This window comes from Leopardus geoffroyi, chromosome D1 (assembly GCF_018350155.1).
Source record: "Leopardus geoffroyi isolate Oge1 chromosome D1, O.geoffroyi_Oge1_pat1.0, whole genome shotgun sequence".
Taxonomy (NCBI): domain Eukaryota; kingdom Metazoa; phylum Chordata; class Mammalia; order Carnivora; family Felidae; genus Leopardus; species Leopardus geoffroyi.
This window is the reverse complement of record NC_059329.1, coordinates 55,216,750-55,243,931: the sequence shown is the minus strand read 5'-3', so window position 1 is coordinate 55,243,931 and position 27,182 is coordinate 55,216,750. Positions and strand designations below refer to the sequence as shown.

Here is a 27,182-nt window from a genome sequence, read left to right as displayed (position 1 = left end):
TTTGACCAAAGTGAGAGAGTAAACCAAAAAGGAGGAAGACATGAAATTCAAGATGGGAAATCCAGCATCGAGAGAGGTAAAGGCAATTCCCAAGGTGAAGAGGAAGGGAAGGGATTTCTTAGATGATAGCCATATGCTAGTCAGGAAGGCAGTCCAGAATGAAGCACTGTAACTCCAGATACAGATGTGTTGCGAGCCTTCTGTATTATACATTCTTGTGCCTGATGATAATGGGTAGTTTGTCCCCAGAATCTTATCTGTACTTAGTTTATAGGGACTATGTGCTGATGAAATTCTTGCTCTCTCCTGTGTACCCTGCTACCTGGATAACCAAAGACGTTCATTTCACCCCACAGAAGAATTTTGCTTTGAACTACTGCTGAGAGCTGAAGATTGGCCCTGGTAAGTAAGCTTAGAAGGAGAAAATGGAGAGTACTCTACTCCCACTGGTCATATTCTGTCACATCTCAGCTCCTGACCCACACTGATACGCTGTCAGATGCCTTCACTGTGTTGAGCCCTGTTAACTGGGACTCATTCTTGCCTCCCCTAAATGGGGTTATGATAAACTCTTTGAAAAGCTGAAGACATCATCTTCTCAGAGATGTTCATCAAACAATGCCAGTAATACTTTTTCCATGCACAGCCAGGTTTATGCTTTCCTGATGGTTTTTAAATTATTTTTTCATTGATTTATATACAAATACTTATAGTTAAAAGAAGAAAATATTTGAGAAAATCTATTCTTGTCATTCACCATATTAAAAAATAAAGGAGAAAAATATGTGAAGATAGCAATAGATTTAGAAAAAGCATTCTATAAAATTCAACACCTATTTACAATCTAAAAACAAAATAAATCCCTCTATAAATGACTAATAGAAGGGAACTTCTTAACCTGTAAACTCTACAGCATCTAACACATTTAGGCATGAAATGTTAAAAGAAATTTCTCTTCAAAATGAAGACTAAAACAGGAGTATATATTATCACCACTTCTATTCAACATTTTACGGGTTGAAGCCCTATCCAACATAGTATTTGCAAATGACATGATCGTGTACAGAAAATGTCATAGGACACGTACCAAAAAACTGGAAGCAGTAAGTTGGAATTCAACAAGGTCATGAAATTCAGATGAATATTCAAAAATCATATTTCTATGTACTAGCAGTGGAACAATTGAGAAGTGAAATTTGAAAAGTACAATTTCCAATAGCATCAAAAAGCATCAGATGTTTAGGAACTAAATTTAGCAACAGTATGCAAGACCTGCGTATGGGAAACTACAGTGAACAGTTTTTTGCTGAGAGAAATTAAATAAGATCTAAATAAATGGAGAGTTGCACCATTTTCATGGATTAGAAAACTCAATATTATTAAGATGTCTGTTCTCCCCAGCTGATCTATAGGTTTAATCAATCATAATCAAAATCTCTACAGGATTTTTGGTAAAAATTGAGAATCTGATTCTGAAATTTGCATGGGAATGCAAAGAATCTAGAAGAACCAAAACAGTTTTAAAAAAGAACAAAGTTAGAGGACTTACGCTTCTTGATTTGCTCTGTGTTACACTAATCAAGACAATGTGGTATTGGTGGTAAGAATAAAATACAGATCAATAAAACATCCAAATATAGACCACTCATCAATACTGACCTGATGTTAAGTAAACATCCAAAGGTAATTCTTTTGGAGAAAGGATAATCTTTTCAATAAATTATGTTGAAACAACTGTATATTCTCATTTTAAAAAGTGAACTTAAGGGCACCTGCGTGGCTCAGTTGGGTAAGCATCCTACTTCGGCTCAGGTCATGGTCTCACAGTACATGGGTTTGAGCCCCACCTCAGGCTCTGTGCTGACAGCTGAGAGTCTGGAGCCTGCTTCAGATTCTGTCTCCCTCTCTCTCACTCTCTACCCCCCCCCCCCGCTTGTGTTCTCTCTCTTTGAAAAATAAACATTTAATAAATAAATGAATTTAAACTCATGCCATTATAAAAATTTCTAGAATTAAATCTTATCCCTAAATATTAAAGCTAAAATTATAAAACTTCCAGAAGAAAGTGTAGAAGTTTTTGCAGCCTTTGGTTAGGTGAAGTTATTATATAGGACACAAAAAGCTATAATGAAAAAATTTGTAAGTTGAACTTTACGAAAATAACAAATTTTTATTCTTCAAAAGACATTGTTAAGAAAATGAGAGGCAGGGGTGCCTGGATGGCTCAGTCGGTTAAACATCTTAATCTTGATTTTTGCTCAGGTCATGATCTCATGGTTTGTGAGTTTGAGCCCCATTTCAGGCTCTGAGCTGACAGGGTGGAGCCTGCTTGGGATTCTCTCTCTCCCTCTCTCTCTTTCTCTGCCCCTTGCCTATGCGTGCACATTTGGTCGCTCTCCCTCTCTCTCAAGATAAATAAACTTAATAATAATAAAATGAAAGGCAAATCACAAACTTGGAGAAAATACAACATACATATATCCAACAAAGGACTTAATGTCTAGAATATATAAAGAAGTGTTGCAATTAAAAAAAGAACTCTTAGAACTCAAGAAAGCAAATATTTTTTTTAAATAGGCAAAGATTCAACAAACACTGTATTGAAGAAGATAATATGGATGGCAAATAGCATATAAGATGTTCAATAACATTAGTCATTAGGGAAATGCAAATCAAAACCACGATGAGATACCACTAACACCTACAAAGAACAACTAAAAGGAAACAAACAAAACCCGATGTTATACCAAGTGTTGGTGAGGATGTAGAACTAAAAACATACACTGCTGGTGGGAATGTAAAATGATACACACTTAGGAAAACAGTTTAACAGTGTCTTAAAAAGTGTAACATTCACCTGCCATTCCGTACAGGTGTTCCTCTCCTAGCTTTTTACCGAAGAGAAATGAAAACATATGTTCATACAAAAACTTACTTGTCAATGTTCGTAGCTATTTTATTATAGAAAAAAACTGGAAACAACATAAATGTCCACCAACATTCGGACAGACAAACAAATTGTGGCTTATCCATACAATGGAATACTACTCAGCAATAAAAGGAAATGAAGTAGTGATACACATAACAACATGGATGAATTTCAAAATAATTATGCCAAGTGAAAGAAGCCATACAGTGAAGATCTACTGTATTATTCCCTTTACATAACATTCTAGAATATGCAAACTATGCTTTTGGAGATGGTGGATATGTTTGTTATCTTGATTGTAGTGTAACTTTCATGGATATATACAGATGTACTGATCAAATGTACACTTGAAATATATTCAGTTTAACGTAAACCAGTGATACCTCATTGAAGCTGTAAAAAATATATAAGCTATTGTTCTTGTTTTGGATAACTCACCAAGCTTCAGTTTTCTCATCAGTGATGTGCAAAGAATAATACCTGCTTCACAGGGTTTATTTGAAGATTTTACTCATACGCTTGTGTATCTAATTTACTATGGTGCCTACCTGACACATAGCAAGTAACTCAGTCAATGTTAATTCTGTTCCAGCATCCCCCTGCCTCTTCCAGAGGACTGATACAGTCCGTCAGATTACTTTCTTGAAGCACATAGCAATCAAATGGCACATTCTTTCTCATTTTTTTAATAGCTAAATCTAGTCTGCAAATGTATTAGAGAATTTAATAGATAGGTTTGCTTTTAATACTAACAAAAACCTTCCCTTCTCGGGGCACCTAGGTGGCTCAGTTGGTTGAGTGTCCAACTTCGGTTCAGGTCATGATCTCATGGTTCGTGGGTTCAAGCCCCACATAGGGCTCGCTGCTGTCAGCGCAGAGCATGCTTCCGATCTTCCGTCTCCCTCTCTCTCTGCCCCTCCCCCGCTTGTGCTCTCTCACTAGCAAAAATAAACATTAGAAACCCCCCCCCAAAAACAAAAAACCTTTCCTTCTCGTGAAAGTGATAGCTTCAAGCTCTGATGATGACAGGAGTTGACACAATTTCATTTTGCTTTCCCTTTTTTTCCCCACAGGGTTTATCCATGGCTCAGAGGACTAGGTTATACATCCTTGGGCATATTTTTATTGGGATTTCTGTTATGGAACATAGATAACATATTTTGTGATTCACTGAGGTAAGATGTGCATCTTTTTCAATCTTTGAGAAATATTTTTAGAAACAGTCTATAAGCAGAGAATTTCATAGGCATATAGAATTATTAGTGCCACTAAGTGAATTTTTGCCATTGTTGAATTTAAAAAGTATGTACAGCACAATAAAGTTAAATTCTGAGAACACTTTTTTAATTAACCTAAAAATTTGGACCCAAGACTATTTCATAACATCTGTAGGGATTTTTTTGTGTGCACATCACAGAGCTATAGAGTTAATCAGATGTTAATTAGGCCTTTGAAATCTGCCTAATCTGTGTTGAAAGTGTTGAAGAAATAAGAATGATTTGTAAGAAGCATGGGATATATATGTGTATAATTTTGTACCTTAATATACTTAATGTTCTTTTCTAAGGCAAGCATTCCTTTTACCATCTTGTCAGCTATTTGTATTAACTAAAGTTTGAATTTTGGGTCTCTGGATCCTAGTCTGTCATTAAGATACTATATTTCTGGGCCTCAGTTTCCATAAAGTGAACATGTTAAATAGGTTTAAACTAGCGGGTCCTTCCAATTCAAAATTCTATGCCCTAAAGTTTTGCATAAACACATATATTGAATAGCACCAGGGAGAGGCAATTAGCAAAATTCAGACTGTGAGAAATCTATAGGATGAATACCTGGTTTCTGCAGCATCAGTTGCAGAGGGGGTAAAAAAAGGAGGAGAGACATATAGATTGAAAGAGACCTAAGAGATTTATGGTATCAACCAAATACAATGGTTGACTTGTTTTGAATCTTGATTTAAGCAGACAAACTGTAAAAAAAAAAAAAAAAAAAAAAAAAAAAATTCTAAACTTACAAGACAATTGGAAGTTTGATCAGTAATTGAATATTTGGTGATATTAAGAGATTATTGTTAATATTTTATATGTGAAAATAGTAGTATGGTTAAGTTTTAAAGAGCTTTTAATCTTTTAGAGACACATACTAAAATATTTAGAGTTAAAATACAATATCTGGGATTTGCTTCAAAATATAGAAGGGGAGAAGCAGATGAGAGTTTACATGATTGGCTGTTAGTTACAATTATTGAAGCTGGATAATGGGTACATTATTATTTTGCCTATTGTTGCACATGTTTGAAATTTTCCATAAAATAATAAAAATAATAAAAAGTTAAATAAGTAAATTTAGATTTTAAATGTATACAAATAAACAAGTAATATACCTAGCTTAGAAAACTAAGGTCTGAGTGAGTAGTTCTGAATCAGTAATATACATCAGAAGCCCTATTAGAGCATTTACACTGCTGAGATAAGTCATCATCTTCTGGGTGAAAGCCACCAAGAAATAAAGTAAGTTCTTAGAGATGGTAATTGTCTCAAAAATTTATGGGCTATCTAGAAAAATAGTTTGGTGTTTAACATTGATTTTCTCCCTTCTAATAATGAGAATGTTAATATGGTACACACTTAATCAAAAGATCTAGAGTCTGAGACTCAGCTGTGCCATTTGGCTGAGTGATTTAGGCAACTTGGTCTCTGAATTTTAGTTCCTCATCTGTAAAGCAAAGCTAATAATAGCTACCTCAGTGTCTCACCTAAGTAGTGAAATAATATTTACAAAAGCACTTCATAGACTGTACAGTGCTCATCTAAGATGATGGTTATATGTAGGCCAAGGAAAAGCATGTGTCTGGTTTCTTGACTGAATAGCTAAGTGGACTAATGTTTCCCAAATTGTGTTCCAGGAAACACTAGTTCCATAAAATGTTAGTAAGATACTACATTACGAAAGGGTTCTGTGCATTAGTTCATTACCTGAAAAAAAATGAAAATAAACTCTTACAGTTATGATAGGACTTCTCAAAGCCTTTATTCTGTTAATATATACTGCAGTTTCCAAGAGGGCAATAAACTATGTACCATTTCCCGCATTTTTTTTGAACACAGCATCATTTCTTCATGGAACTTCTGCTAGGAATGCTGTTCCTCAAAACACACTTTGGAAAACAATATGGCAGACTACAGCAGATTTAAGGAAATTAAATAATTGCCATGTTTGAGAGTCACATTTCAAAATGTTCATAGGCTGTCAGCATTAGTTGCTAACTATTAAAAAAAAAAAGGATAATAACATGGTGATTTCTTCCCTCCTCTTTTCACAGGAACTTTCGAAAGAAGATGCCACCTATCATAGGTGTTGCCACACAGTTTCATGCATGGTGGCATATTTTAACTGGCCTTGGTTCTTATCTTCACATCCTTTTCAGGTAGGAAATAGAGACTGTTTTAGCATAGTGTTGAAGTATTTATTCTCTTACTCTTCAGAAAGAATGGTGTAGATATAAAAAGACAAAATCAGGAACTTATGTTCCAGCTTTGCCTCTGCCACTGGATGACCTTAGGCAAGTCCCTTCCTCTCTCTCAAGCTTAGTTTTCTCATCCTTAAATTAAAATTTTTTTTTTCATGTTTACTTACATATTTTGAGGGAGATAGAGCATGGCGCATGGGCAAGCGGGAAAGGAACAGAGAGTGGGGTCAAGAGACTCCCACGCAGGCTCCACACTGTCAACACAGAGCCTGACGCAGGGCCGGATCTCATGAACCGTGAGGTCATGACCTGAGCCAAAATGAAGAGTCAGACACTTAACCAACTGAGCCACCCAGGCGCTCCAAGTTTTCTTATCCTTAAAAGTGAGATAGTTGTACTATCACCTTGACATATGATCTACATTTTAGAGCAAGTAGGATATAAACATTTCCATTTCATGTCGATCAACATATCTTTGTTTATAGAGAACAAACTTAGAGGGGAAAAAGCAGCCAGATCCCCTGAGTAGGAGCCTGGGAAAGTATGAGTATCAGAAGTCCCCAGCTTAATTTGTCTCCTTCCCTGAAATAAGTTGGTTGCCATTTCTCTTCCCCTGCTCCCCTATCAAATGATTGTTGGAGGTCAATCATTTATAACAAAAATGAAGTTAGAATTCTCTCTGATCACCCTATTCAAATAATACCTCCATATCACTCTGTCTTCCCTTACCAGGCCTCATTGTTCTTCAAAGCATTTATAAGCAGTTATATATATTTACTTGTTTGCCTCCCCCAGCTAGACGTTAAGTTCCTTGAGAGCGGAGACTTTATCTTACTCACTGCTACCCTCTCAAATGCTTAGAACAATACCTTTCAGATAGCAAGCACTCAGTATATATTGTTAAATAATTGAATGAATGAGTGTGTATCTATTGGTCTCTTTACTGGGGGTCAGACTATGTTTAATTTCAAATTCTTATTAAGAGTTGAGATAGCTGAAATAATTCTAGAAAGGGGAAGAAAATCTTCCTTTGAATCAATGTGAAAATTTGTAGAAAACCTGCAAAATAACATTTGCATCTCACCTCTCTGGAGATCAACTTATTTAGGTATCCTGAATTATCTAAAATATATCTACTAGTAGTAGCCACCTAGGTGGCTTAGTCAGTTAAGCATCTGACTTCTGCTCAGGTCATGGTCTCGTGGTCCATGAGTTCAACCCCCGTGTCGGGCTCTGTGCTGGCAGCTCAGAGCCTGGAGCCTGCTTTCAATTCTATGTCTCCCTCTCTCTGCCCCTCCCCCGCTCACACACACATGCACGTGCTTGCTCTCTCTCTCTCTCTCTCTCTCTCTCTCAAAAACAAACATTAAAAAAATGTTTTTTTAACGTAACTACCTGTGAATTATAGAAAAGCAACTTCTGGACAGCTAAATAAGAATCATTGAATTAATGCTGTGAAGAGCTCAAGGTTATTAATCATGGAAGAGCTCTTAAACTTTGGCTGTAAGTATATTTATTTTACATTTTGCCACTTGTTACTACATTGATTATTTGGATTCTCAGCTCGTAGCACATCGAAAATATCCAATTTAAAATGGAAGGGATAGGAAATGTATGGTAAATCGATAGGTGCTAGAAAAAGAGAAATAAGAATAACTGTAGAATGAGCCTGAGAATTAAAACTTAGCACCTTAACACTGCCCTTGGGACTACCCAAGGACATTACTGCAGTGTAATATAGTACAGTGGTAAATGTCTATGATAAATACTGAAGAGGAGGTGAAAGCATACTTATATTGTTTTTTCCTTTTACACTTTCCCCTTTCCACCTCCCTTTCACTTTCTCCTTCTCTACTCCTGGTATGGAAAACCAGGGTAATGAGGGGGAAGAAGTGCTGTGCAGAGATGGCAGCATTCAGTGTCCGAGGAATGAGGAAAAAGGGGTCGGTGGTAGCAGCCTGCTGAGCTTCCAAGAAAACATGGTGGTGACGGGGAAGTGGCAGCTGTGTGGGGCAAGGAAGCAGAGTGATGAGGGGAAGTGATGTGGTGGGGTGGGTGGAGGAGGCGGCTGGAGTTAGGAAATGGGTTACACTGAACAAGTAAGTCAATTAATTAAACATTAAGTAAATATATTGAGGATAACAAAAGCCTGATTTCTCCACTCTCTCAGAAGGGATTTATAAATACTGAAAGAGGGAAAGCTAGAAAGAACCTTGAGGGGGTTAGATTGGAATTAAAAGTATTAGTATGAACTCAGGAGTATGTGACACACACATGTTCACACAGATATGGAACAAGTTGGATGTGTATGTGTTGTATAGATTATAAATATGTATGTATACATATGTTTACACATACATGCATTGCCTAGCTCTGTGAACCCTGTGAAGGCTGAAAGGCAAGCAAGCTTTGGCCTGTTAAACCTGAGATAGTTTGAATGTTAAAATTAAATAGCGAGAGTTTCAAGTTACACCCACCGAATAAAATGAGAATCTGTGAGTACATACGAATATGAATGAACGAGAAGGGAAAGCTCTTCTTTACAAAAAAATGCTAACTAACAAATGTAGAAGGAGCAACGAACACGAACGATCACCATTTGGCAACTATCTTAGGGATAGTTGATAGGTATAAGTTATCAATGGATGCTCTGGCTGACAAGTGGGAGTAGGATGAGGAACACATATTTGTGTAATTTAGAATATCTCCCCATGAAATACTAATACAAAGGGGAAAATGGTTACTTTACAGTGAAGAAAATTGGTAGCAGCCACCTTGACCATGCATTTAAGTTAACATCACCCATGATGGAGCAAGTCATTAGAGTATGTCTCCTGATACAAGGCACTGAAATGAGCTCAGATCATTTCTGTAGTGTTCCTGCCAAAAAAGCCTGGCTTGGGTCTGGGTATGAGGAAATATTGCTGGGCCTATGATGCAGGTCCTTCTACAGAATGAAAGTCTTATACTTTGTAAGACTGTCAAGTTTGTGAGACAAAGAAAGACTGAAGAACTGTTCTAGCTATAAAAAGATTTTTAAGACATGAAAACTAAATGCAATTCATGTTTGTGTATAGCAACCTGGATCAGAAAGGAAGAAAGAAATTATTGGGACAATCAGCAAAATTGGAATAAATTCTTGAGTTGGATGTTAGCCTTGTATTAATGTTAATTTCCTGACTGGGAGGGTTGTATTGTAATTTAGGAGACCGTCCTTGTTTTATGGTGGTACACATTAGAATATTTAGGTGACGGGCATCATGTCATACAGCGACTCTATAGGATATGTTTATACACTTGATCATAGGTGCGTTTGTGTGTGTGTGTGTAAAACAAATGTGGTTAAATGATAGCAATTGGGTCATCTGGGAGAAGGGGATACAGGAATTCTTCAGACCAATCTTGCAACTTTCCTAGAAGTTTGAAGCTATTTTTAAATTTAAAAAATTAAAAAAGAGGAAGGCCTCCAGATCATGGTTTTGTTTTGTTTTGAGATATTTGTAGTATAAATAAGCCAAGAGAAAACTGATCATCTAACTGGTAATCAAAAAAATGCCTTCTAAAACAGTAGGTTATCCATTTTTGTGAATAAAAATGCATATATGGACTAAATATGGACTAAGTATACATATATGCTTATAAATGCTTACTGTCTTTGTAAGGGTATGTTAACCAGTAGGTACCAGCAGTTATCTCTGGGCTGTAGGTCACAGCTAGGAGACAGACCCTCTTTTTCCTGTTTACTCTTTAGTACTGTTCAGATTTTTCACCAAATGAATGTATTACCTTTTTAAAACAATCATTTAGTGGTGCCCAGGTGGCTCTGTCGGTTAAGCATCCGACTTCGGCTCATGTCATGATCTCACAGATCGTGAATTCGATCCCCACATCAGGCTCTGTGCTGACAGCTCAGAGCCCGGAGCGTGCTTAGAATTCTGTGTCTCCCTCTCTCTCTGCTCCTCCCCCCACTCCTTGTGCACACTCTCTCTCAAAAATAAATAAACATTAAAAAGTTTTTTAAAAGAAAAAATAATTTAAAAATAAAGCAATGATATATATATATACATATATACGCATATGTGTGTGTGTGTGTGTGTGTGTATATATATATATATATATATATATATATATATATATATATATTTAATGTTTATTGTATATTTGAGAGAGAAATAGGCTCCAGACTCTGAGCTGTCAGCACAGACCCCAGCGCAGGGCTCAAACTCATGACCCGTGAGATCATGACCTGAGCTGAAGTCGGACACTTAACCGACTGAGCCACCCGGGCACCCCAACAATGAAGATATTTTTTATATCTATTAAGTGAGCTCTATAGTATTTATATAGTATATATATAAATAGTATATATAGTATATATATATATATATATATATATATATATATATATATATAGTATAAATTCCCTTCTGTATTCTTTAGTTGCAGTGAAATGGCATGATCATGTATTACTTGTCAGTGTAAACTGATGTAACCCATTTGGAAAGGAATTCAACACTGTATGTGTTTGTGAAAATAAAATATTTATTTTATATTTTTTATCCCAGGTATTCTATTCCTTAGAACTTATCCTAAAGAAATAACCCAGAAAAATGAAAATGTGTGTAAACCCAAATATGTTTATCACAGTGTTACTTAATTAGCAAAGCAACAATAATAGTAGAAGAAAAATAAAACACACTATCCAATAAGGTAGAATTTTAAAGTAAATTATAGTATATCTTTTATTCAGCTATTTAAAATTATAAATATGAGGGGCGCCTGGGTGGCTCAGTCAGTTAAGCAGCCGACCTCAGCTCAGGTCATGATCTCACAGCCCGTGAGTTCGAGCCCCACGTCGGGCTCTGTGCTGACTGCTCAGAGCCTGGAGCCTGTTTCGGATTCTGTGTCTCCCTCTCTCTGTCCCTCCCCCGTTCATGCTGTGTCTCTCTCTGTCTCAAAAATAAATAAACGTTAAAAAAAATTTTTTTTTAATTATAAATATGAAAATTCTATAGCAACATAGAAAGATATTAGGATTACTTGGATTTTTAAGTGAAACAAACTAAAATCATATATAGGTAATTATTAACCCTGTGTAAAAGTTAATTTGTGTGGGGACAAAGGTTAAAGTAAATACAGAAAAAAAGGAAGCATTTTGACTGTATTTGGTGGCAGGTTTTGACTTTTTTTTGTTTTGTTTTACGTTAATGTTAAAATGTTTTACTTCGACTTTTTTTTTTAAGTTTATTTATTTATTTTGAGAGAGAGAGAGAGCAGGGGAGGGCAGGGGCAGAGAGAGGGAGAAAGAAAGAATTTTAAGCAGGCTCCATGCTGTCAGTGTAGAGCCCAATGCGGAGCTCGAACTCACAAACCATGACATCATGACCTGAGCCGAAATCAGGAGTTGGATGTTTAACCAACTGAGCCACCCAGGCATCCCTACTTTGATTTTTTTTTTTTTTAAGGAGGCAGGGAAGATAGAATATGTTTTAGACATATTTCATCCTAAATAACTAAAATAAAATAAGTTTGGATATTTATTTTTGAGAGAGAGAGAGAGAGAGAGAGAGAGAGAAAACAGGCAGAGGAAGGGGAGAGAACGAGAGAGGAAGACACAGAATCCGAAGCAGGCTCCAGGCTCTGAGCTGTCAGCACAGAGCCCGACGCGGGGCTCGAACTCACGGAGCCATGAGATCATCACCTGAGCCGAAGTCAGACACTTGACCAGCTGAGCCACCCAGGTGCCCCAAGACTGTATACAGCAAGTAAATAACGTGGCTCAACATTGTTACACAGTTATAAAGTGATGGAGCAACGATTTGAGCTCAGATATTTAAAAAAAAAAAATTTTTTTTTTAACGTTTATTTATTTTTGAGACAGAGAGAGACAGAGCATGAATGGGGGAGGGTCAGAGAGAGGGAGACACAGAATCTGAAACAGGCTCCAGGCTCTGAGCTGTCAGCACAGAGCCCGACGCGGGGCTCGAACTCACGGACTGCGAGATCATGACCTGAGCCGAAGTCGGCCGCTTAACCGACTGAGCCACCCAGGCGCCCCTTAAGCTCAGATATTTTTACTTCACTGTGTCAACTCTTTGAAATAAACACGTGTACAGTAGTCTTAAAGGGCACATGTGTTATATTATTACATTCTCAAATCATCCCTCTGAAATATTATTTGCATGCTTCATTCAATGACGTAGCCATAAAATCAAAATTTCCATAACTGAGGCTTAAATATCCAAACTTCTTGGGGCACCGGGGTGGCTCAGTCCGTTGAGCACAACCACTCTTGATTTCGGCTCAGGTCATGATCCCAGGGTTGTGGGATTAAGTTCCGCATTGGGCTCCACACTGAGCATGGAACCTGCTTAAGATTCTCTCTCTCCTCCTTTGACCCTCTCCCCACCCATGCTCTCTCTACAAAAATTAAAAAAAAAAATCCAATCTCATTTTCAGCTGTTACTTATTTTAGATATTTCAAAAAAAATTTTAATGTTTATTTATTTTTGCGAGAGACAGAGCATGAGCTGGGGAGGGACAGAGAGAGAGAGACACAGAATCCGAAGCAGGCTCCAGGCTCTGAAATGACAGCACAGAGTCCAACATGGGGCTCAAACTCACGGACTGCAAGATCATGACCTGAGCTGATGTCCAATGCTTAACTGACTGAGCCACCCAGGCACCCCCCAGATGTTACTTATTTTAAAGGCTACTATGAGGAAGGCTTTCTGTTACCTTCCTGATTATTTCATACCTGTATTGTAATCCTCTTAGAGCTGATATAACCACTTCCAAAATATTCTAAGAATACTCTCCTTTAATCCTGGCTACCGTATATCTTCAGAGATGAAGCTGGCAATTATGATATGAATCATCAAGCATGAGCTGAATGCTCCCTGCTAAACTACAAACATCTTGAGGTCACAGTCTGAGAGTGATCATTTCTCTGTCTTCCTTAGTATCTTGCCAAGTGTTCTGCATAGAGTAGGTGCTCGAAAAAATGGTTGCTAAATGAACAAAGAATCTACTAATGTTGCTTTTTCTTTGTATGTACAGAGGCACTATGGTTAAATTTGTCAGTAAGCCAGTTTGCATGAATTAAAAATTAATCTGAAGAGCTTTTCCCCCTCCCCTTTTCTTTCAGTTTGTATACAAGAACTCTTTACCTGAAATACAGGCCAAAAGTGAAGGTATGCTCCCTTCCTAGGGGTGTGTGTGCATGCGTGCATGCATGTCGGGGCAGGGGAGGGTAGTGGGAGGATGGGACAGAGATGGGAGAAGCGAGTGGGTGGAAAGGTAGTAGAGAGAGTACAGGCTTTGGAACCAGATGCCCTTGAATCTTCGGTCTTCCACGTACTGCTCTATGACCTTGGGCACGTCTGTTCTCTCTAAGCCTTAGTTTTTTTCAACAATAAAATGGAGCTGTTAATAGCTACATTACAGAGTGTTTTAAAGATCTGAGATGATTTCAGTGCCCTGCTCCATGCCTGACAAAGTAGAAACTTCAGCCATTTAAATAAGTTAAATAAAAATCATTTCTGAGATCTGGTGCAACTCGGGAAAAGAATATGCTGGACTCAGGCTACTCAGGACAGTTGGTAGCAAACCTATGAAACACTGAAGCACTGTAGTGTTAGCACATAGGTTCTTTTTTCAGGGGTAACATGGAACAGTTACTTTCTTTCATTTTGTCCTAACTTGTTTCCAAACAGTTTCTCTTCGGAATCTGGCCAGTGATCCTGTTTGAGCCTCTCAGGAAGCACTGATGAATTATTCCAGGAAAACAAAAAAAGCATCTACCATAGGCCTGGCCAAATGAATAAGGAAATCCTTAAAGATCTACACATTCAAATATATCATGACCATCACAGCAAAGGAGTGACTTTCTAACTAATGCTGCCAGTCACACAGAGAATAAGGAATAGTCTTGTTGGATGTTGAGCTCGCATCTTTATCTCATTTGTCCCTTCTCCTCCTCACCCTCACCCTAAGATGTTTAAAAAGAAACAGACATGATGTGTGTATATATAGTTGAATGCTGGGAAAATGAGGCTTTTCTTAACAGGTTAACAGTTTGTGCTGATCATAGGAAATTTAACCTTTTTCCCTTTTTTGACAAGGGTTGCATGTAAATTATACTTTGCTTAATATTTGATTAAATGATCCAAACAGTCAGCTAAGTATTGGCAAAACCCCATACCCAGATGGCCAGCTATGGAGCTGGCCGTGTCAGCCTTGATTTGTGTTCTTATTGTAGTAACCTCATGAATGGTTTCCCAAGGTGAAAAAGAGCTATCTGTGGGATTCTGGTAGTTCCTCACGGTCTGCCCTTGTGCTAGTCAGCATGTCATAAGCAAGCTCCAACTGGCCACTCGGTTCCCTACTTGCCATACCCCAGATTTGCAGTGGGTTCTGGGGTGTCTGTGTGTGGCCACCGCCAGTCGGAGTTGAGTGGGTCACCTTGTAGAGTTTGCAAAGACCACAAGGACACCTGTGGGATGTTGTGCCTCCAGGCTGTTAGTTAAAGGTGGTTTCTCTGTTTTCTTTGATCTTTGCAGATCTTGAAGTTGTCACTGGTTTTATGGCTAGGCAAACATGATTGGTGGTCTGGCCTGCCAATGTTCCACCCTCTTGACGGAACTTATTCGAAGTTACCAGTGAATGTTGTTTGTTACACTCTTTATAAACTATGCCATATTTTCCAGTTTTCAGAGGGGCCTTGGTTATGCCCAGGGAAATGTATCAGGTTAACTAGAGCTAAAATGATCAGGATCCTATTTACATAAAGCTTATTAGAATGCCTGCCCCTTCATTTGTTGAAGGAAATAGATACAAGAGTTGAGAATGGCTCTCACTTACTTGAATGAACTCCCCAAAATTAAAATACTAAAAAATGGCAGTGAAATATCATCACAAAGCAGCTAGTTCTGATTTGGGTTCAAATGTATAACAAATTGAATTACATTTCACAAACATAACACCGATCTGGAGTAAAACGTTATTTGACCCCTTTGCCTGAGGTATCACCGTATTGGTAGCTCTGTACCACTTGGCATTTTTGCGACTTTATTATAAAACCTAGATTGTTTTTACCGCGTGGTGACATTGACCCAGATTAAATCCTGAAGCTACAGCTTCAAAAGGAAAATCATTTTTTTTCTTCTGCAAAGGTATAAAAACACTCCTGTCATTTTCCCAGTATCCAGTAAGTCGCCTTTGTACAAATTTAAAACCAGTACAGATTTTGTTGTTCTTCTTCACCTTCTGGCCTTAGTTTTAGTCCAAGAACTATTTTCCTAACCAAAGCATGCCAACACGCCATTAGGCATAAACTTCTGCCTACTTTTATGATCCTCCAGCAAGAAAAGCACTTGCCAAAATAAATCTAAAGAACTTTGGTTGTGCCTTAAGAAAACCTAAAACTAAGCAGTTCTAATACACAGCCCGTAAGACTGTTCTTCCGCCATAAGATTCTGACTTCTGGCTACATTTCATGTGCAGCTCCCTAGGCTATCAGCCATCTTACATTTTTCAAATAGGTTCATTTGTTTCACACCATTGTCTTTTGTACTTTTCACTCAAGCTACACTTCTGTGTAAAGAATCTATGTATGGCAACAAAGGCACAGCCTTCTTGATAGCGCAGCCAGGCGCAGGGAGACTGAGGCTGTGCATATCACAGACAAGGTGTGGAGAGCCCCCACTGATACCCAAGCCCTTTCCAGCAGTTTGCTGAACGAACACTTCAGCCACCGCCCCCTGTAGTCACTTGCTGAATGAAGTTGTCCAGCACCTCCGTGGAGAAGCACGGGCACCACTGGGTGACTTGTAACGCTGTGGCCACTTGTTCAGAGACCCTTGTTTCTGCTGTGAAAACAGCTGGCATGGAAGCAGAAAGCATTTTAGAAGTGTTGAGCAGAAAGCAGAGACTGAATCCAGGCTCTAACTCTCCCAAGTTAGCCTGTGCCTCACATACGGCTGTCTTTCTAGCGGCCTAAGTATTAGCACACTCAACACTTCTTTTCTGTGCCATAGCGAGTATTATGGAAATACTGCTGACCTTCAGGGTATTGCTAAGTCAACTTTATTTGAATGGCTTTATTTTTCCCTTCTAGGATTCCAGGTAGGCACTGTAGGGTTGGGTTCCCTTTACTTCCTTGGCAGACTTCCTAAACTAGAGTATACAAAAACCGATTTCCTGCTGAGCAAACATATCTGATGTGAAAGGTGCTCCTCTGTGAGCCCTGTAGCAAATTACATTTTAGAAAATACTAGTATCTTATGAGGATATGAAAGCAGCAATTGGCCTGTGTATCTTAATATCCTGCCATTTTCACTCCAGAAAATTGAAAGCAATTTGACTTTTTTTCAAGGAAAAACTAAATGAAAGGTGGTTGTCCTAATCTGGTTGGTCGCTCCACCCACCCCTCCCCACCGTGGTGCTTTCATGAAACATTGCCAACACCTGAAGTGATCTCTTTTATCTTTGCGATATTGTATAAATTGATGATTGGGGATAAATTGATGACAAACGTTTGTTTTTGATTCATTTACAAATGAGAACCTCAAGTAGTGTATTTGGTTTAGTAGAATCAGATAAAATATTATGGTTTACCCTAAATGCACAGTTTCCAGGACCATTAAACTAGCCTTTCCTTACACTAAGAATGTTTTACTTATACTGATGAAGTTTTGGGGTGATGGTGGGGTAGTCTAGAGCCGACAAGAAAGAATTCTTGAAGACGCCTTTGGTGCAAAAGTGATTTTATTAAAACAAGGGGACAGGACCCATGGGCAGGAAGAGCTTCATGGGGTCATAATAGGTAACTCATTACATACCCTCAGGTTGGGAGGGGGTCAGGGATAGAGTAAGCCTCTAAGGAATTTTGGAAGCAAGGTTTCCAGGATCTTGAGGGGCTAGCTGTTGCTAGGGAAATGCCACTTATTACCACTTAATAAACCTTCAGTCATGAGACCCTTTAGCTGTATATCGAAGGCCCATAAACTTGGAGTATGATCTCCAGCGTATATCTTGGGAGAGTTGAGATAAAGGAAGTTGACTTATAGGATCCTCGAGGTTGGGATAATGTTAAGCCAAGGTTCTCTTTTGCCCCCAGAAAAGTGTCATCCTTGAGGCAGCTGAGCTAGAGGGAGGTCACTCTGCTGGTCTCAAGGACTTGTCAGTGGGCTGTAGGCAGTAAGGGAATTTAATTTTTCATTTGCCTTAGTTTCCCACATTACCATGGCAAGCATTTAAACCCCTTTCCTTTGTTCTTGGGTAGCCAGGAGTGTCCGAGGACTATCACACATTCCACCTGGTGGGGGGAGGGGGGTGGTGTGCCAGCCTGTATTTTGCCCTCAGCTTGCCTCATGCTCCCCCATCAATACTAAAGATAAAGAGGTCAGAGTCAAAATCAAGAGACCAAAAACTTTGCATGAAAATCTTTAAATGCCCCCCCAAAGAACCCCAAAAAACTGTATTCTATTTAAGATTTGATTTTTAATAATCTCTACACCCAACATGAGGCTCAAACATACAACCCCAAGATCAAGAGTCACATGCTCTACTGACTGAGCCAACCAGGCGCCCCAAAACTAAGTTCTGTTTTAATGCCTACTCCTTCAGAATTTAGCCAGTGCCCCTTAAAGTGTAATAATTTAGTTTTAAGGTTTTCTTATGAGTCGTATGGGTTCCATATTACTTTGCTCTTGAAAAAAAAAAGAATCATGTGTTGCAAAGTTTTAATAGTTTTAACTCTCAGTTGCACGTTTACATGGCAGAAGAAAGTATTATAACCCTGTGGTTTATGATGTGCTACTGGATAAATATTTATATAAAACTGATGTTTCAAAGAGGGTCAGTTATAATTGGAACTTGCAAACTGTATGGCAATTTGCAGATCTACCTCTGTTTTACATTTTGCCTCTTATCGGTGCCATAATGTAATTAGTTTGATTGCGTTAGTTTGTCTTGTTTTTCAGTGTCTAAAATTACAGCTTACTCACTGTGCTGTAAACATTTGAAAATAATGACTAAAATTTGGCTAAAAGTAGTTAAACGCCTTTGTAGCGAGGGCTATACAATGAAAAAAAAAATAGTCATGGCCCATCTGAATGGAAAACTTCAATGCTGTTTTTTAAACTCTTGCACTTCAAGAATAAGGAAACTTTTAAATGTCTAATTGTGGTTGCTAGATGAGAAATTGCCAGTTTTGCTGGGGTTCCTGTGAGCATGCTGCTGGACTTAACAATGTCTCCTGTTGGGGAGGAAAAATCTCTCCTTTACCCTCTTAGATTCAGTAGTTGAGGGCCTGTGAATTAAACTGACAAATGAGAGATGAGCAAGAGAAAGTGTAGATTTTTATTCACATGACACAGAGCATTCAGAGAAAGGTGGGGCCGGAGGCAGGATTTGGGGCTTATATACCATCTTAATAAGGGGAGGGGAGGGAAAGAGAGGACACTGAGGGGAAAACAAATGATGTTCAGAATGGATAAACGGGCCCTTAGGAGAATAGATGGGAGATTGGATAGTTTTGTGACAATGTCTGCTCATTTGTGATGCCAGAGTCAAAACTACAACAGTTGAGTTCTTTGGGGGAGGTTCTGCTTTTAGGCAGATAAAAAGGGAGTTCAGGGAAAAAAGCCTCTTCCTATATCTGTTGATTCTCAAATGCCGTTAGCACAAAATAATTGTTATGCCACAGTGGTATGTCCCCCCTCCCCACATCTAAGACTTCCTTTATTTCCCCTAAGACTTCCCAAGATGTTTCAAGGACCAGAAGCTGAGATGGTGGCTGTGGAGAGAAGATTCAGGTTAGAAGTTGGGAGGTAGGAGATCTGCAAAGGGAAAGAAGGCATAGATTCATGGAGAAAGAAAAGGAAAAACAAAAATTAGTAGTTGGAGCAGATTATAAACTCAGTTTGAGTGCAGAGGACAGGCAGTCAAAATGATTTCTAAACACTGGTCTTGAAGTGTCTTTAAAAGGCAGAGTCAGAATGGTAATGGCAGTCTCACAGTCATGGGTATTTCCTGGAGCTCAGACGACCGTGTTCTGGTGAACTTCCTGAGTGGCCCAAACCGTTGTGATAAATCCTTTGAAGTTCCCTTCAGCTTGCAGGGCTTAAGGAAATGGGCACCTATCGGTGCCGAATCAGGAGGGTGGAAGAAAATTGGAAAAGTTATTTACTGACAAAATACACAAGGTGGCATGATCCAGCTTACAAAGAGGTGAAAATAGCTCAAAGAGAATGAACAGGACTAGAATCTGATAATCCACAATGGTGGGTTGTAGTTTTCCATTGAAACCTAAAATTACCCCCATTTTCATCAAAGATAATCGAGGTAAGACTGTTTTTGTTTGTAGCAAGCCTAGTCTTATCAAATTTGACCTGGTTGTAAGTGTAGCAAGAGTAGTAATTGACATCATAGTCCTTTTTAAGTTTGTTTGGCTGGAACTTGTATTAGGGATCTCAGATTGGACTTTTAAAAGCCTCAAAGCTAGGGGTGCCTGGGTGGCTCAGGTTATCTCACAGTCTTCAGTTCAGGTTGTCTCACAGTTCGTGGATTCGAGCCCTGCGTCAGGCTTGGTGCTAACAGCTCAGAGCCTGGAGCCTGCTTCGGGTTGTGTCCCCCTCTCTCTGCCCCTCCCCTGCTCATGCTCTGTCTCTCAAAAATAAAATCAACGTTAAAAAAATAAAAGCCTCGAGGCTGGGAGAACTCACCATCAGACTTCACTACAGATTTGGGTGAATTCCTTCTCAGGATCCCCAAAATATCCTAAATTTCTGGGCCTGCCAGGAAGTATCCTTCCTTACTCACCTGGAAGGCTGGGAATCCTGTAAGCCAGGCAGGTTGTCCAGGAAGGCTTTATAAGCCCTGGCTCCTTAAAGTCCACCTTAGTTTCTTAAAACTGGTCATCTCTGATTCTATGCACACCATTCTCAAATATGACATTCCAGTCAAAGCCTAATAGAACCAGTGTTTCAAATTGTCTCTTGTTACAAAGAGAACAAATTCTTACTGAACATTCAAATACTGCCATGAAAATAACATTCAGTAAGAGTTTCCAAACTCTGGACGGATGAGGCAGGGAGAAAAGATAAATGTTTGTTTTTGTTTACAAAGACGTAATCTACTGAACTTCTGTGTGGTATATAGATCATTTAACACAAAGGGTTTCTGAAACCAAAAAAAAAAAAAAAAAAAAATGAAAAACATTAAAGAACCAGCAATATTCTAAGCAAAGGTCACAGAAGAAATCATAATCATTCTTTATCAGTGTACTCAGTCTCACGTGATAACTTCAGGTGTTTCTTGATTTGGGATTAGCAGTTTTATGAATCCACAAGCTTTTCTATTTGTTCTAGAAACCATTTGTCCAGGGATATGATCTTAAAATTACCTAAACAATGACATCAGAAGCCTGTATCCCCAAGTACCTATTGTAGTCTTTACCATGGGTCCGTGAGACAGTCTTTTTTTGTAAAACAATCTCTGTGAGTGACAAAAGGCTTTAAATGGCCATGGTTAAAGATTTGATAAAGAGTTCTTTATAATGTAGTTGACAAGGAAATGTAGTCGTCCCTGTAACATTCACTTTAGATAACTGGAGGTGTGACTAATCGCTTTCTACCAGGACATGGACAGCTAGGACGTTGACAAATTTCCAACAATCCAAGAAACTTTTTCCTTTTAGGAGGGAATTTCAACATCTAGTTTTGCATCCATATACTATTGGGCTCATTTCTTAAAAAAAAAAAAATTAAATGCATTCAATCAGCCAGTTTACCCACATGAATAAGATATTCCCCGCTTTTTTTTTTCTCTGCTCCACTCCTGCCCCCTTCTGTAGACCCTTTACAGCTTTCTATGCCCATGCGGGATTTTGTCCTTTCCTCTTCCTTCCTCGTTCTGGAACAGCCTTTTTACAACCTCTGTGCAACTACTGTAGGATAAAATTGCTTTCCTTTTTTTCTTAACAAAACACATCTTTCAGGCCTTTCGAGATGCGCCCCTTCTTTATTGTTTCTAGTACTCTCACTTACATATATTGATTAGCATTCTTAGCCCCTAATAACCTTAATTTCCAGTGAAAATGAGGAAGTTGACAGTTGTGAACTACCACATATCAGCATTCTGTAAATTGGCGTATTTATGAATGTACCACTTCAACTTCCAGAGGTAGCTGCTTCTTTATAATACAATTTATTTTTTTTAAGTTTTTATTTTATTTATTTTGAGAGTGAGAGCAGGAAAGGGGCAGAGAGAGGGGGAGAGAGAATCCCAAGCAGGCTCTGCACTGTCAGCACGGAGCCTGACATGGGGCTCAAGCCCATGAACTGTGAGATCGTGACCTGAGCCGAAATCAAGAGTCGGATGCTCAACCAACTGAGCCACCCAGGTGACACTCTATGGTACAGTTTCTTAATGTGGTGAAAGAACATGTTTATTAACAGGTCCAAAACATCTCTGGTCTTTCCGTAAAAATAAGTCAAAGGTAGATAAACTTATGTTTTGTAATTAACGTTTTAGTATTTTATTTGGAACTGACCTACACTCAGAAGCAGACAACTGCTTCACTTGAATTCAAACTGAAGACACAACTCTGGCTTGGGAGCACAAACTTTGACGTTAGATACTAAACCCTTGACACCCTTGAGGGGAAAGTGGAAACTGTGAGGGATAGCCAGTCTCATCAAGCAACAATTCTTTCCCTGACAGGCGATCAGAGCTGCTAAGAAGACCGATCACTGAGGAAATGAAGCGGTATTGTTAGCTACAGGATTTCTGCCGTTGCAGACGCACCACTTGGCCATTTGCAATACCGACCCCGTTTTTAATTCACTTTAAATAGTGAATTGAATTATTTCACATTAATGAATTCATTCACATTAAATGTGAATGTTATTTCACAAGGCCTTCATTTATCATTAAATCCAGCAAATGACTGCTTGTTTTGATTGGCAGAAAATGATCACGAGAATATTTCCTACTACAAAACCCTAAAAACTCAAAAAGTTCAACCACCGGTCTGCAGGTGGCCTAAAATCGCCCCCCTCTATTTAGCCCAGCCAGCAGCTGTTGGTATTCTAGCACCAACCACAGGTCACACTTTGCTCACGGTTCCTTTTCACCCCTTCTCAACAAGACCTGCTTCATTGCTTTAGAGTGCAACGTTGATACTTGAACTAGATTTCGTCACTGGTAATTTGAATATTCACAAAATTATCATAGAAGAAGCTTTATTTGAGACTTCTGGCAAAGCCAGATCTGCAGAACATCGCTTTTGCATTGAGTTGGCCCAAGTAACTAAGGTTGCAGCAGAGCACATTTATTAGACAAATCTTTAAGCACATAAATATGGTTCACTGCAGATAGTCATCCTGAGATCATCTGCACCTAAAACAAAATGTTTTATGAGACCATTTTGCTCTAGACCAGGGATTGGCAAACTATAGCCCACAGACCCATCCAGTCTGCGGTTGTATGGCCTGCAAGGTAAGAATGATTTTTACATTTTAACGGTGTTCTTTAAACATACAAAAAGAAAAAGAATAAGCAACAGAGAGGTGTGTGGCCTGCAATGCCTCGAATATTCACGATCTGGTTCTGGGATTTTGCCCTCTTCTCTAGGCCTTCAGCAAACGAACTCCATAACGGAAGTATAGTACTTCCCTCCACACTTCTCTGCAAGATGACTGGTGTATTTGTCAGCCGGAAAATATGTTCTGCACTTAAGACCTCTCTCACTTCTTTGTTGAATGTAGTAATAGCATTTGTGTTTAAATATTGACACTCTAACACCATTTCTTCATATCAGTTTTACTAGATTGTCAACAGCCTGCTGCAAAGTGCCTAAACCTTTGGGGAAAAAATTACGTGATTTTGTTTTCTTTACGAAGGAAATTCCATTCCATACTGTAAAATCCAACGATGCTAGGATGCTAGGTGCATAGTCATGGGTACTTCTTTTTTTTTGTTTTCTTTCTCAAAGAAAAAGTTCGAAGCCCTTTCCACAACTAGTCCTTGTTTCTTTTTGCCTTTTCTTTTTAGAGCTAAATTATTTAATAGCAATTAACAAGTGAGTCTATTTTAATAGGTATTGTCAATTTCTGTTGAATGTACTGATCAGGCATTGTTTACTGTCCAGCATTTCCATACTTGTAATATTTCTGAGTCATTAATGTGACCAACAGGTAAACTGTTCAAGCTAATGTAAAGGTTCCTGGTTTCATTTTGGTGCAAATGTCTGTTCTGCTAGCAATTATTTAATAAACATAGGTTGTACTGAGTCTATACAAGGAACTAACCATCTTCAGGTGATCTCAGATCTGCTTATTCACTTTCTCCATTTGATTTGCCTGTGCCGCAATCATTTTTCTAGACGATAGTAGAACTATGTATTTTTATCTAATCTGCTATAATCTAGGCTATATTTCATTAATTACCTCTCTATAGGTGAAAGTATTAAAAATAATACTGTTTTGAATAAGACTTCTGGTAATGTTTTATCCCTGGTTTATATTAATATACACCACTTATATAAAGGTAGGGCCACCATGTTGTACAGTTTGTGCACTGCACAAGGCACGCACTTGAAGGAGGGGGGTTAGTGGAAGCTGAAATCTAACCTGTGCTCAGCTTGTCATGGTATGTGCCTTGGTAGGATTGTATCTTGGGACACCTTTTTCCGATTTCTAGGTGAAATGATCTGTATAGGCTAGCAGCAGTCCTGTTCGTGGGAAGGATCTTTGTCATTAGTTTTGAACTATATTGAAGTACCTTTCTACTCCAAGCCTGGGTGATTTGCAAAGCAAAAGCTAGTAACTTTTCAATAAAGCATTTTATGATCTATAAATGCACAGCATTCTCAACTTTAGGAGCTCTAGAGTAAACACGTAAACCTTCCAGCTTCACACAACAAGGAGGAACAGGTCAGAAACAGAAAAAAAACGTACTATGTGAGCCATCGTATGCCTATGGCTTCTGTCTTTGGCAATGGCTAAAGTGCCATCTGCAAGATGTAAAACGTAACTAGAATTTCCCACATCTCGCTTAGTATTACAAACAATAACTTTTCAAATATTAGCTTTCCTAGCCAGACTGGCTAGAATGGGTAGTTTGAATCACTGCTGACCATCTGGTAGATTCTCCAACTAGTTCCTCCCTTGTGTGTCAGAAAGGACAGCCTTACCTGAATCAACAAGGATGGGACAGGTACACAAGAGAATTTACAGGGGCGCCTGGGTGGCGCAGTCGGTTAAGCGTCCGACTTCAGCCAGGTCACGATCTCGCGGTCCGTGAGTTCGAGCCCCGCGTCGGGCTCTGGGCTGATGGCTCAGAGCCTGGAGCCTGTTTCAGATTCTGTGTCTCCCTCTCTCTCTGCCCCTCCCCCGTTCATGCTCTGTCTCTCTCTGTCCCAAAAATAAATAAACGTTGAAAAAAAAAAAATTTACAAAGTGATTTGGACTCTGCTTTGTAAAAGGGATGCCTGAAAAGGGGTTGAGATTGCTTTTATTCCACCTCAGAACAGTACAAGCCTTTCTTTTTTTTTTTCTTTTTTCTTTTTTCTTTTTTTTTTTTTTAGAGAGAGAGTGAGCGGGGGAAGAGGGGCAGAGGGAGAGAAAGAGAGAATCTTAAGCAGGGCTTGATCCCATGACCCCTCCATCATGACCTGAGCTGAAATCAAAAATCACTTAACCAGTGGAACAACCCAGGTGGCCCAGTGCACAACTTTCTAAAGCCACCCTGCCATACATAACCTCTACACAGGCATTCACCGTTTGACTTTTTATTGAGCTGACTGGGGTGGGTTTGTTTCCCTTGCTTTGTTTTCTCCCAGCTTTCTCTCGTGCTTCAGCCCTGGACTAGAACACAGAAGAGGTCTACCTAAGTGCTAGAGAGAGCAGGACCTATCTCACCTGGTAGGGCAGTCTAGTCCCAAAATAGGGCTGATTCTCAAATGTGGAGAAAGCATAAAAAGAGATAGAGGTTTCATTTCTGGAACCTTGCTTTGTGGGAACCAAAGGGCACTGTGCCATCCACTCCACAAACTTTGGAATGCTGTGTCCATGTTAGGTGCTAGGAGCACGTGGAGAATAAATCCTGCCCTAGGCAGCTATACTCTCGTGCCCAGGAGTGTCCCGGAGGGAGGGAACAGAGAGCTTTGGGAGTATGCACTAGGGAACTGGGGTAAGGAACACGTCCCTGAGGAGGAACATTATGCTAAGACTGAAGGGTAAGAGGAGTTAGGAAAGGAAAGACAGGCTGATCACAGCAGGGAGCAGGAGGTGAGTGTCTGGAGAGGTGAGCAGGAATTAAGTCACACAGGGCTTTCAAAGCTGCGTTGAGAACCTGAATTTGGAGAGCACCTGAAAGGGTGGAGAATGGACTTAAAGCCAGTGTGAGCCCAGGGATACCAGACAGAAAACACGGTGGTCCCAATGGTAGGTAGTGGTGAAGAGCGGCACTGGGCACAGGTATGGAAGAGCAGATATAACTGAGTTCTATGGGAAGCGGCAGGATTGGGTGAGTTATCGAGTAAGTCTGGGACTGAGAGGCAGTAAAATGCTGTGGACCTGGAGCTCAGCTGAGTGATCTGAGCTGAAGACAACTTTGGGAATCAAAGGCACGCGTGGTATTTGAAGGCATGAGAGGGAGATCACGGAAGGAGAAAAAGAGGATCTCAGACTGAGTCCTAGAAACCAAACTGTTTAGGGATTAGGTAGAGGGATTATGAAGGACAGGGGCACCTCTCCAACCAAAGAGAATCACTACTCACTTGGAAGGGAATCCGGGGGTGAGAGCCCAAGTTCTAGTTCCTCAGATGCCAGAGGCCGGGCTGGTGCGGCTGTGGCTGCTGGCAGGGCTAGCTGCGTGCTCCATGTGGCATGCGGGGTAGAGGGCCGGGGCAGTCCTGACCCAACCCTGCACTGAGGCAGCAGGCTCCCAGGGGAGCCCACTGGCATTAGTCCTGACAGGGTGCAGTTACATTCTTCATGTCCTTGGTGGTGTCTAAAGTCCTGGCGTGGGCTCCCGGGCCCCCACCGAAAAGGTGTCTGCCTGCCTGTAGGCAAGTCACTTAACTTTCCACACTGGAGTCTATAGCTGTAAAACGTAGAGTTTTGTCTGAAGGGTTAAGCACCATGGTGTAGTATGAATCTAATTATAATGGGCTTTCTGAATAGGATCCTTCCTTGTAAGAGTGCCTGGCCTGGGCCTGCCAGGGGTACCTCAAAACTCGTGGACGACCTTGAGGAGTCAACCTCTCTTCTGGATCCTGCTCCCACGACCAGCTCAACCTGGAACAAGGGGCCATCCAGCTTTCCTCCCCTTCCTGGTTGTCAGGTACCAGGCTGTGCTCACACAACCTGTTTGTCTTGGAGGTGGGGACAGTTTCCTCTGCCTTATCCCACCCGTTTTTCAGGCTAGGGTGTGGCCCAGCAAGTACCAGACTGGGACTTCGTGTACTGGATTAAAACACCCACCTTTCGTTGTAAAGAAGAGGGCTGGAAAGGAGTTAAGGCTGTTTTAATTTTTTTTTTTAATCTTTATTTTTGAGAGAGAAAGACAGAACATGAGTGGGGGAGGGGCAGAGAGAGAGGGAGACACAGAATCCGAAGCAGGCTCCAGGCTCCGAGCTGTCAGCACAGAGCCCGACGCGGGGCTCGAACTCACAGACCGCGAGATCATGACCTGAGTCGAAGTCGGACGCTTAAGCGACAGAGCCACCCAGGCCACCCCTAGGCTCTTTTACTTCTTTCTCTGAACAGTTCACAC

General features: G+C 39.8%; 1 protein-coding gene across 3 annotated transcripts in view; it reads left to right on the top strand.

The window, feature by feature from the left end:
- The window catches only part of ACER3 (alkaline ceramidase 3), a 171,240-nt gene extending 147,623 nt beyond the window's left edge, over window positions 1-23,617 (top strand). For all 3 annotated transcript variants that reach the window (XM_045483902.1, XM_045483903.1, XM_045483904.1), the window contains 4 exons: window positions 4,003-4,104; window positions 6,252-6,356; window positions 13,546-13,591; window positions 14,114-23,617. In XM_045483902.1, coding sequence (XP_045339858.1) covers window positions 4,003-4,104; window positions 6,252-6,356; window positions 13,546-13,591; window positions 14,114-14,167 — 307 coding nt within the window. In that variant the 3' untranslated portion in view covers window positions 14,168-23,617. The remainder of the gene's footprint in view (window positions 1-4,002; window positions 4,105-6,251; window positions 6,357-13,545; window positions 13,592-14,113) is intronic.
- The last annotated feature ends 3,565 nt before the right edge of the window (window positions 23,618-27,182 follow it).